We start from the raw sequence: 12,496 nt of genomic DNA on the forward strand, positions 1-12,496 counted from the left end.
ATCTTCTTCTGGTTAATCCAAAAGAATCGGTAATCGAAATAGTTAAATTTGAGGTTTTTTTTTTTTTTTTGACAGATAGCGCCCGTAGTCTAAAATTTGAGATTTTAAAGAGTATTATTTCAATAAAACAGTGCATCTCTTCAGATTGATCAGAGAGATGGCTTCCTTGAATTTTCTCTGTACGGAGAGATAGTCAGATAGAAGCTTTCATTTCAAACCTGTGTGCAAGTGGTCAAGGAGCATCCCTAGATTGCGTCACCTTCACTATAAAGTAAAAAATAAAATAAAAGAAAACGAAAAAAACTCTCCAGCAACCGCAGGTCCCACTTGCTGACTTGCACGTACTAATACCCAAAATTCATGACCAAATGCTCAAACTTTTGACCGGCTCTGTGCTTCTCTTCCTCCATGCCTCTCTTTCCATCTCTCTACTCCCTTTCCCTCTCTCTCATCCTCCTGATCTTCATCCATGGCACATGCTCCACAACCACAAGCTCCAAATCAAGCGGTTCTTCATCTCGCTGTGGCAACATCACAGTAACCTATCCTTTCTCTCTGTACAATCTGGACACCAACTCTTCATACTACGGCTATCCCGGCCTTCGGATATACTGCTACTATGACGACACCCCTATTCTATATCTCAGCTCTGCCAACTACACCGTTACAGACATAAGCTACCAGCAAAAAACGATCTCCCTTGTGGACACTGAAATCCTGTCACAGAGCACCTCCACCCCAATAGTGCGGCATAACGTCTCGTTCACCCCTTACACATGGCTGAATTACACAGATGTAGTTATCAACCTCACTTTCTTCCTGAATTGCCCATTCAACTCTAGCTATACCTCAGCTGAAATTATCCCGATTAGTAGTATCCTTGGATACTCCTATGTCTTTCCGAGCACAGCAATACCCCCAGCTATTAACCACAGCAAGTGGGTGGATGAATGTAAAGAGGTGGTCATTGTGCCAGTGCTGGGCAACGTAGTCAATCCTCAGGTGCTGGATCTTCCGACCACCTATGGATCGGTGCTGTTAGCTGGATTCCAGCTGGCATGGAGCAACCCTTCGGACTACTGCGTGCAGTGTGAGGAAAAGGGAGGCCAGTGCGGGTATAATGTCACGAGCAATTCTACCTTCATCCCAACCTGTTTCTGCAACAATGGCAGATGTGGTACGTACAATTTATTTATTTTTAATTATTTATGAATAGTTTTTTTTTTATTACTTCCGTTATTGCATCGAAGTTGGATTTGACAACTGCGTTCTTGGTGAGGGTTTTTGTGTTCCCGGCTCCTGAGAGTAGTAGTTGGCCGTGTTGTAAAAAATGTCCGTTTAGGTCAATTAGTCGGCCGTTTAATAGTTGGTGGTAACTAAATCATCATAATACTTTTATTATAGGTGGTAGAGCATGTTATGAGTTTTCTTTTCTCATCTGATTGCATGAGTTATGTTATAATACTTTTCACTAAATTTTGTTTTCTGTCATGCTGTATAAACAAGCTAGAAAATAAAAAATATAAACAATAACCTGCAGTATATAATAATATATGAGATATCAAAAGAAAAGGCCACAGATGATATATATTATCAAATTATCCGCGTGATAATAAACACAACGCAATTTTTTTTATATTTGTCCCTTCCAACTATTTTTACTATTTTATAATAAGACAGTAGCTCCGTACGATTAAAAAATAGAAACAAAAATGTGCAAAAACTCGGGGTCCACTTTCTTAAGAAAGAAAAAGAAATTCACCTAGGGGTGCAAACGAATCGGATATGGATCGGATAGTGATAAAATCATATTCAAACGGATACGTATCCGTTTTTATTTTTTAGATCGAATATTAGACGGATACGGATTGGATATTAACTGAATACGGATATCCGCTTTTTATAATAGTAGATAACATAATTTTTTTCATAATATATCTCCATTCTTATATTATGCACGTAGTTGTCCTGATCCGCCAACAACTGAGATTGAAAAATGAACTTTCAAATTGAATATCAGCCCTTCAATCACATAATATATCTTTTTTTGATTAAATACATCTATATTATGTGTAGAAGTCTAAATTTAGTTAAAAACAAACTCGCCACAAGAACTGTTACATGGTTTGTCACTATTAAAATAAAATTGAATGAATCCCTAGCGATTCGTTTCCTTATTTCTCTTTACAACGATCTCCAATTCTTGCAATTAAATTATTTTCTTATTTTTCCGTTTCCTCCATTTTATTTCTCATCTCCATAGTTTCGACAATGGAAATGAAAATTATCATATCTTTTCGGATTTTGTTTAGGGCTACTGTATCTTTGTGAATATATGAATAAAAGATATTGTGCTGATGGAAACAATTATATCTTTTTTATCTTAATATATAGAGTAAAGCTAGCGTGTGACATGCTCACCAAAAAAGTTTGGTGAGCATAACTCCAAAAGTATATCGGATCGACGTCAAATGTCAAATCCAAACCGTTGAAATCCATGTACTTCATGAGTGATGCATATACATGCAAAATTTTGAAAGTTTCGAGTTTATTTGCTACACGGTCAAGTGGTCAAAGAAATAATAAAAATTGAATATATAAAATAACTTATAATAAAATGTTCATTTCTTTGACCACTTGACCGTGTAGCAAATAAACTCGAAACTTTCAAAATTTTGCATATATATGCATTACTCATGAAGTACATGGATTTCAACGGTTTGGATTTGACATTTGACGTCGATCTGATATACTTTTGGAGTTATGCTCACCAAACTTTCTTGGTGAGCATGTCACACGCTAGCTTTACTCTAATATATATATATATATATATATATATATATATATGAGGAGGGTTCAAATGCACCCAAATTTTTGTGCACCCAAATGCACCCTATCCTTTTTCTCCGTTTTCAAAGTCTGAATAGTCAATCCGAACCGTTAGATGCGATCTATATATTAATATGTGCTTGGAGACCAAATTTTATATTTTTTAGAATTTTTTTACTATTTATTAAGCCACTTTGAAAAATCGCTGATCCAATGGTCAAGAAAATGTAAAATCAGCGATTTTCAAAGTGGCTTAATAAATAGTAAAAAAAATCCAAAAAATGTAAAATTTGGTCTCCAAGCACATCTTAATATATAGATCGCATCTAACGGTTCAGATTGACTATTCGGACTTTGAAAACAGAGAAAAAGGATTTGAAAGATAGGTACATTTGGGTGCACAAAAATTTGGGTGCACAAAAATTTGGGTGCATTTGAACCGTCCTCTATATATATATATATAGATAGGCTAATGTGCTTTTGGTAGCATATGGGCCGAAATACACACGGACCAAATTTGAAATTTTAAAATTCAAAAAGTTGATCTGAACCGTTCATCTTGTTCTCCATATTACACTACAGCAGAAAAGACTATCAGCGACCGGTTTTCCGGTCGCTGATAGTCATGACGCCGGTCTCTGATAGTAATCCCGGTCGCAAATATCCGATTCCGGTCGTTGATAGTCCGGTCGCTGAAAGCATTGTCGCAGATACTCTTCTGATGACGTCACCAGTCGCTGATTGATGTCATCCGGTCTCTGATAAGTTTTCTGTGACTAATTTTTTTTGTCGCTGTTGTTTTTTGCTGACGTCAGAAAAATGTATCAGAGACCGATTTTCCGGTCGCTGATACTCAAAACCGGTCGCTGATGATTCTACCAACATTTTTTTTTGTTTGTTTTATTATTTACATTTCTCCATAATATTTGATAACAAACATACAACATTACATCAATACACATAAATAAGACAACAAATATCAAACATACAAGTGCCAAAAAAACATAACAAATTAAACATACCAAAAATCAAACATAAATGCCAATCATATCTCAAATAATATCTAAACAAAACATTTAAACTACATAAGTCATTGTACCATACCAAATAACATCTAAATTACACAAACCTATATCTAACTTGTCAGTACCAGTACCGTTCTAATTTGGTACCACCCGGATACAATTATTTAAATACATGATAATTAAGTACCGTTCTCTGGCTGCGATCAAGGTAGCTTCTGAACTCAAACTCTGCTGGCCCTCTTCCTAATTGCTTCTTCAATTCTTTTAGCAGTCTCCTCTTCCAATAGCTAGATTAATATCAAATTAACGAAAAAAAAATTAATCCAGAATCTCACTAAGCAAAATCGAACAAGGGAAAAGAGAGAAGATACCAGTGTCGCCTCTGCTGGTCCACTCAAGCTCCTTCTAACCACGAATTGAAAAAAATACGAATTGAATAGAAAATCGAATTGAGCAGAAATTTGAGAAGAGATTCGAGGTTCTAACTTGTTGAGCAGAGATTTGAGCACAAAATCGCAGCAAATCACCAAAAATCACTGAAATTTGAATTGGGCGCGGGGGAAAATTGAAAAAACTAGGGTTCTGTCTGGCGCGGGGGAGAAGGCTGACGCCTTTTTTTTTTACCCAATACTTTCAGCGACCGGTAACGGCGCCGGTCGCTGATATGGTCGCAGATGCTAGTGGTCGCCTGATGAATGAAATTTATTTTATTTTTTTTCGAGAAATTGAATTTCTGCGACCGGCGTCATCCCCGGTCGCTAATACCGGTCGCAGAAATTCCATTTTGCTGTAGTGTTAATATGTGCTTGGTGACCAAATTTTACATTTTTCTGAATTTTTTTACTATTTATTAATCCACTTTGAAAATTGCTAATCCAACGGTTTTACTGTTTTGTTAAGCCACCGTTGGATCAACAATTTTCAAAGTGGCTTAATAAATAGTAAAAAAATTCAGAAAAATATAAAATTTGGTCTCCAAGCACATATTAATATGGAGAACAAGATGAACGGTTCAGATTGACTTTTTGAATTTTGAAATTTCAAATTTGGACCGTGTGTATTTCGGCTCATATGCTACCGAAAGCACATTAGCCTAGTTTCGAAATCATATCTCTAGTTTTGAAATCCAAATAGCCGATCCAAACCGTTAGATGTTTAATCTATATTAAAACGTGCTTGGAGACCAAATTTTACATTTTTTGGAATTTTTTTACTATTTATTAAGATGGTTTGAAAATCGTTGTATTTATTAAAATTCTGCACCATTAAAAAACAGCGATTTTCAAACCATCTTAATAAATAGTAAAAAAATTCCAAAAAATGTAAAATTTGGCTCCAAGCACATTTTAATATAGATTAAACATCTAACGGTTTGGATCTGTTATTTGGACTTCGAAACTAGAGATATGAGCGCGAATTGAAACATCCCCATTAATTCGCGAAGTAGTGTAGCCTTACTCTATATATATATATGAGGAGGGTTCAAATGCACCCAAATTTTTGTGCACCCAAATGCACCCTATTTTTCAAATCCCTTTTCTCCGTTTTCAAAGTCCGAATAGTCAATCCGAACCGTTAGATGCGATCTATATATTAAGATGTGCTTGGAGACCAAATTTTACATTTTTTGAAATTTTTTTACTATTTATTAAGCTATTTTTGTAACACCCCGGTATACATTTTTAATTATTTTGGACTTATTTATAATATTAGAAAATATTGAAGGTTTTAATTGTAAAATAGACAAATTTAAATTAATGAAAACATGAGGTGGCTTTATTGTGCCACGCGGCTCCCATGCATAGATCCCCCAATATGACATATTCCTTTGATATCTGTTACCGATTCATATAACAAAACGAAAATACAAAAGATACCAAATATAGAAAAGAGAATAAGAGAAAGGAAAAAGTGAGAGATGAAGAGAAATATATTGATGAAAAATTTGAGATACTGATTAATATTTCATGTTCGATTAAAATTCTGACTACGTCGCATTGATTCTGAAAAGTTATTGCAACTTGAATTGGATTCTGAATTGATCACTATCAGGTAATCAGACTTCTCTATAATGTGTGGTTTCGATTTGTATGGTTTATTTGCTATTGAATTGGGTAATCGGATTATGATAGCATATTTAACTGGAATATGGGGTCTAGATACTGAAATTGTTTTTAATGGACTGGAAATACTGGGAATCGCCTGTTTCAGGGATTCCAACTGGAATGGAACTGATTTTACTAAAAACCTAGACCCAACTGATATTACCGGTTAAATTTGCATACGTAATTTGATTTTTTAATTGTGTGGATTAATCCAATCCTATTGAAATGGTTGTTTACTGTTATTAAGCCAATTATAGAGAAGCTGCGTCGTTAAATAACTGATTACTCGGCTTTGTAGCTGACTTCGTATTGTTTCTGTTTATTTCTATTGCGACGTAGGTTGACAGGACGGCGGATGGATGCGAGGATGTCGTTCTGTCGCGTCGCGTGCCCGGCCCGGCCGTCGGGGCGTGACAGAATGGTATCAGAGCATTCGTTCCTCGGACTGTATTTGGGTCCAAGTATCATTTGTTATCTATTTTCATTTTAATTTTGATATATGTGGAATTAGTCAAATAAAACATCTGACTCGTATCTGCTAGTTCCAATTTGAAAGCACTTTGAAATCTTCATTCTTGAGATTTTGACTGTCTGATCTATCTGAAATCTGATTGATTATTCATATGAAAAGTTAGTTAATTTGGTTTAAGTTGATAAATTTCTCCAATTGATTTGATAATTTTATATATTTGCCTATTGAATTTAAAATAATTGAATGTTTGAAAATTGCCTAAATAAATTTGATTCAAAAGTTAATTATTTTATCTTATTTATATATCCGCATGATATGATTTTATATAATCGTTTTAATTGTGGTTCGGTTCAAATTGACTGTCTTCTCCGATTGACTTGTATATGATAAATTTGATTTAATTATTATATGTTATTTGTGGTCCTGTTTGATTATCATTTGGTATATAGTCTATTTGACATGAATTTATATAAGTATAGAATTTTAATGTGTAGATAAATGTACAGAAATAAGTTCATTTACTTCAAGTTGAATATTTTCTCCGATTGATTAATTTGTACCTGATACATTCGAGTTAATTATCGTCTGTTTTGTCCCGATTGATTTGAGTATCATCCGTTTGAATTTTGGGGACAAAATTCTTTTTGAGGAGGAGAATTTGTAACACCCCGGTATACATTTTTAATTATTTTGGACTTATTTATAATATTAGAAAATATTGAAGGTTTTAATTGTAAAATAGACAAATTTAAATTAATGAAAACACGAGGTGGCTTTATTGTGCCACGCGGCTCCCATGCATAGATCCCCCAATATGACATATTCCTTTGATATCTGTTACCGATTCATATAACAAAACGAAAATACAAAAGATACCAAATATAGAAAAGAGAATAAGAGAAAGGAAAAAGTGAGAGATGAAGAGAAATATATTGATGAAAAATTTGAGATACTGATTAGTCAAATAAAACATCTGACTTGAAAATCGCGATGCGAGGATGTCGTTCTGTCGCGTCGCGTGCCCGGCCCGGCCGTCGGGGCGTCACAATTTTGAAAATCGCTGATTTTACATTTTCTGGACCATTAGATCAGCGATTTTCAAAGTGGCTTAATAAATAGTAAAAAAATTCTAAAAAATGTAAAATTTGGTCTCGAAGCACATCTTAATATGTAGATCGCATCTAACGGTTCAGATTGACTATTCGGATTTTGAAAATGGAGAAAAATGATAAGGTGCATTTAGGTGCACAAAAATTTGGGTGCATTTGAACCCTCCTCTACATATATATATATACATATATATATATATACACACATATATATATATATATATACATGGGTCTGTCTAAATTGCTGCTGGCAGCATTTCGGCAGAGGTGCTTCCGGGGCTATATTTAGCCGTGTGATGTCCAAACAACAAATCCAAACCGTTAGATGTTTAATCTATATTATAATCTACTTGGAGACCAAATTTTACATTTTTTGGAATTTTTTTACTATATATTAAGCTGGTTTGAAAACCGCTGATTTCAGTAAATTTCTGCAGCATTGAAATCAGCGGTTTTCAAACCAGCTTAATATATAGTAAAAAAATTCCAAAAAATGTAAAATTTGGTCTCCAAGTAGATTATAATATAGATTAAACATCTAACGGTTTAGATTTGTCGTTTGAACATAAAAAAATAGAAAAAACGGTGGCAGCACCGCCGGCAGAAATGCTGCCGGCAGCAAATTAGCCACAGCCTATATACATATATATATATATATATATATATATATATATATAGAGGTTGGCTAAGATCAAAGTGGTAGTTCCTAAGGTTTGGTGCTACCAATTCGTTTTTCAATTTTCAAAGTTCAAAACGTCGATCTGAACCGTTCAATGTGTTCTCCATATTAAATTGTGCTTGGAGACCAAATTTTACATTTTTCTGAATTTGTTTACTATTTATTAAGCCACTTTGAAAATCGTTGATCCAACGGTGGCTTAACAAAACAGTAAAATCAGAAGCCACCGTTGGATCAGCTGTTTTCAAAGTGGCTTAATAAATAGTAAAAAATTTTACAAAAATGTAAAATTTGGTCTCCAAGCACAATTTAATATGGAGAACAACTTGAACGGTTCGGATCGATGTTTTGAACTTTGAAAATTGAAAAACGAATTGGTAGCACCAAAGCTTAGGAACTACCACTTTGATCTTAGCCAACCTCTATATATATATATATATGAGATGTGCTACGGTGAGACGCAGAGTAAAATGCGTTTGTACTCCACGCTATTTTTTCATTTTGAAAGTCCAAATCGTCGATCCAAACCGTTAGATGTGATCTCCATAATAAAATATGCTTGGAAACTAATTTTTATATTTTTTGAAATTTTTTTACTATTTATTAAGCCACTTTGAAAAATCTGAAAATCCGGGTGAACAGTAAAAACAGTAAAATTTTCTGGACCACCGGATCGGCGATTTTCAAAGTGACTTAATAAATAGTAAAAAAATTCCAAAAAATGTAAAATTTGGTCTCCAAGCACATTTCTATATGGAGAACAAGATGAACAGTTCGGATCGGTTGTTTGAATTTTCAAAATGGAATTTTTTTGCCATGGAGTATAAACCCCTTTTACTCTATAGCTCACCATAGCTCATCTCATATATATATATATATATATATAGAAAATTCTTATTTGAATCATTTAATTATATCTTTTCTAATTTTGTTGATTTACATATTATTTCTCCTCTAAATCGTTTAATAACATGTCTTGCTTATGGAGAAAATTAAATATTAAATCACAATGATACTTCATATTATATTCGATCTATTTTTTTTCATTTGTCGTCATTTATTTTATTGTTATTTATTATTTGGATATCTATTTTTTTCTCATTTTTGTCTTTTATTTTCATTTAAGATGAGGGTTCAAATGCCTCCACCATGCCTTCATTTTTAAAATGTTAATAACTCAAAATTTAAATCATAAACTTTAAAATAAAATTGTTAGATGTGATCAATGCTATTTTATCTATGTGCTAAAAAAACATCACATTTCGGTTTTCTTTTTATGTAAATCAATTAGTTGAAAAATCAACGTCTAGAAATTATCCACATTAGTATATTTTATCCACATTACTACTCATTAACAGCGGGGCTCAGGTCCGCCCCTGAAGTGAATACATATAACGAATAAGTGCAAAAACAAAAAAAAAAATAATAAAAGTTACTAACTAATTGATCCTATTTGGCCATATAAACGGAAAACGGACCGCACTAAATAAAATAATTTAGGAAAAAAACTATACGTAATATTTGATTGTAGTCTTTATATTTGATTGTTATCACTTTATTGTTAATTTTTATAATATTTTTTCTTAATCTGAATGGATTTTTATTCAATATGATATTGAGAAACTTCCAAATTAAATATTTTATAATTTAAGTTGAGTGCAAATAATTTATTAAGTTCATGAATATTGATGTATATTTTATTATTTTTTATGATGAGGGTTCAAATGCCTTCATTATGCCTCTATTTTTAAAAACTTTAATAACTCAAAATTTAAATCTTAAAATTCAAAATAAAACCGTTGGATATGAACTACATCATTTTATCTATGCACATGTAAATAATTATGGCATTTCAATTTTGTTTTGATTGTCATCTTGAGCTTGTAAAAATGTCTACAAATGTGGATAATTTCTAGACGTTGATTTTTCAACTTATTGATTCATATAAAAGCAAAATCAAAATGTGATAATTTTTTATGGACACATAGAGAAAATAACATAGATTACATCTAACGGTTTTATTTTGACGTTTAAGTTTTAAACTTTGAGTTATTTAAGTTTTTAAAAATGGAGGCATGATGGAGGCACAAAAAATGGAGGCATTTGAACCCTCCTCATTTTTTATTGCAGTGTTAGGTGGTATTGTTAATTATTTTTAATTTATTAATGATAATTTGCATTTAGTATGTTTTATGATCAATTCACGATTAATTTATACAAGTAATCATGTCATTTTTTGTTGTGATTTTTGTGAAATTAAAGATAAAATACTAATTGTCAAAATAACATTTTTAAAGTAGGTTGTCAATAAAACTTACCGAACTGGATAAAATAAACCGACATACATAATTTTGATAGATATATGCACTACTAGAATCAGAGTTAAATCCGTGCTTCATTATATGTTATTTAACATTGTGTTGATCTAATCAATTTTTCATTTTTATTTTCCGTGGTGCTGCAGATGGTGCGAAGAGCCATCTTATTCTTGGTGTTGCGATAGGTAATACAATTTCTCTTAGCAATATATATACATTTTGTATTGCATAATCATATTATAACTGCAATATGAGTGCATAATTTCCTATTTAAGCTATGTACGTAGTATGTAATTAAGACGGTACAATTAATTATGGACAGGCAATTACCCAACATTATAATTCTTTTTTCCGTGGAAACTATATATTGAAAGGAAAATTAAGGCGCAGGCGCTACTATTAGTATTAATTAATTAATTAGATGGTCGGGCGAACTTGTGAAAAGCTTGGAGGGCAACAATAAATTAAATTTAATTGCTTATTTTTTAAAACCATAGATATAATTCAAATATTCATCTGATTGATATAGATTTTTGAAACTATATGGATCTCCATTTAGTCGGAGAAACTTTTAAGTGGTACACCGTTTTAAAAAAGTTTTAAATCGAGAATGAGTCTTCAAGTAGCAAAAATAATGCTCTCAGTGTGAAAAGTCGTAGATTTGAAATCCAAAATGAACAATCATTTGAGAATATTAAATATTTAGATGGCTTGATCTCCAACTTTTACTTATTTTTTTTTTCAAATTGTGTTCTTTAAAGTAATTTTGCTTTTCATTCTCCATTGTAGGCATCTCCTTATTCATTGGTTTGTTTGCAGTCTGCATCTGCTTGCTCTTTTATTCTGGAAAAAATAAAAAAAATTGGTTTAGCACAGAAGAAAGGAAGAGGGAAAAACTTGTAGAGGTTACTTTGTATAATTTTGGATCTCTGGCCCCCAAAAGGTACACTTTCTCTGAAATCGGAAAGATAACCAAATCTTTTAATCATAAAATAGGACAAGGGGGATATGCTAATGTGTTCAAGGGAAACCTCATTAATGGAAGTCCCGTTGCTGTCAAGGTATTTAAAGACCGTGAAAGTAACGGGGTTGAGTTTACCAGTGAGGTGGTGTCCATCGCAAGAACTTCACACGTTAACATAGTCAGGCTATTAGGGTTTTCCATGAAGGGATCTAAGAGAGCTCTTATTTATGAATTCATGTCAAATGGATCGCTAGACAAGTACCTTCGTGAAAGTCAAAACTCAGCATTGAGTAATGAAGAATGTACGAGGCGATTCGAAATAACGGTTGGGATAGCTCGGGGGTTGGAATACTTGCACCGAGGTTGCAACACTCGCATTGTTCATTTCGATATCAAGCCGCATAACATTCTACTTGATCAAGATTACTGCCCTAAAATATCAGATTTTGGTTTAGCCAAGTTTTGTCAGCCAAAAGAGAGCATAATATCAATGAGTGGAATGAGGGGAACAATAGGATACATAGCACCAGAAGTGTTTTCAAGGAACTTTGGTGTTGTATCGAGTAAATCTGATGTTTATAGTTATGGAATGATGGTGCTTGAAATGTTTGGAGCAAAGCAAGGCAAAACGGAATCATCAGACAGTACCAGTGAGATCTATTTTCCAGACTATATATACAAGTGTGTGGAGCAAAACAACATTTGTTCTGTGTATGGAGTATCAGATTTAAGTGAAGAAATTGTTCGAAAAGTTACTATTGTTGGCTTGTGGTGTATCCAGGTGATGCCACATTCACGACCTACGATGAGCGCCGTACTTGATATGTTGGATAGAAGCATTGATGATCTGACTTTGCCACCACCATTGAACGTTTCCCTGCCTCCAGTACTAGACCAGGGGCCTACTGATGTAACTGCGTCAATCTCATTTGAATAACAACGAATGGAAGGGATTTATTAAATTTTTGTAAGTTTTAATGCATTAAAAAAAGTTG

At 33.1% G+C, this 12,496-nt stretch overlaps 1 protein-coding gene across 1 annotated transcript; it reads left to right on the forward strand.

Annotated features, from left to right (window-relative positions):
• Positions 1–255: 255 nt before the first annotated feature.
• Positions 256–12,496, forward strand: LOC144559141 (LEAF RUST 10 DISEASE-RESISTANCE LOCUS RECEPTOR-LIKE PROTEIN KINASE-like 2.1). The gene is made up of 3 exons (XM_078308102.1): positions 256–1,177; positions 10,684–10,722; positions 11,327–12,496. Exons 1-3 carry the CDS (start codon positions 409–411, stop codon positions 12,436–12,438), a joined length of 1,920 nt encoding a protein of 639 aa, XP_078164228.1. The 5' UTR covers positions 256–408; the 3' UTR covers positions 12,439–12,496.

Source organism: Carex rostrata, chromosome 9 (genome assembly GCF_964058835.1).
Source record: "Carex rostrata chromosome 9, lpCarRost1.2, whole genome shotgun sequence".
Lineage (NCBI taxonomy): Eukaryota > Viridiplantae > Streptophyta > Magnoliopsida > Poales > Cyperaceae > Carex > Carex rostrata.

What these genes read in the sequence shown, in the direction of transcription:
- LOC144559141 (XM_078308102.1), top strand. Translation starts at nt 409, where the DNA reads ATGCCTCTCTTTCCATCTCTCTACTCCCTTTCCCTCTCTCTCATCCTC. An exon ending in CTGCAACAATGGCAGATGTG is followed by an intron (nt 1,178 to 10,683) that starts GTACGTACAATT and finishes GTGGTGCTGCAG; the next exon opens with ATGGTGCGAAGAGCCATCTT. An exon ending in TATTCTTGGTGTTGCGATAG is followed by an intron (nt 10,723 to 11,326) that starts GTAATACAATTT and finishes TCTCCATTGTAG; the next exon opens with GCATCTCCTTATTCATTGGT.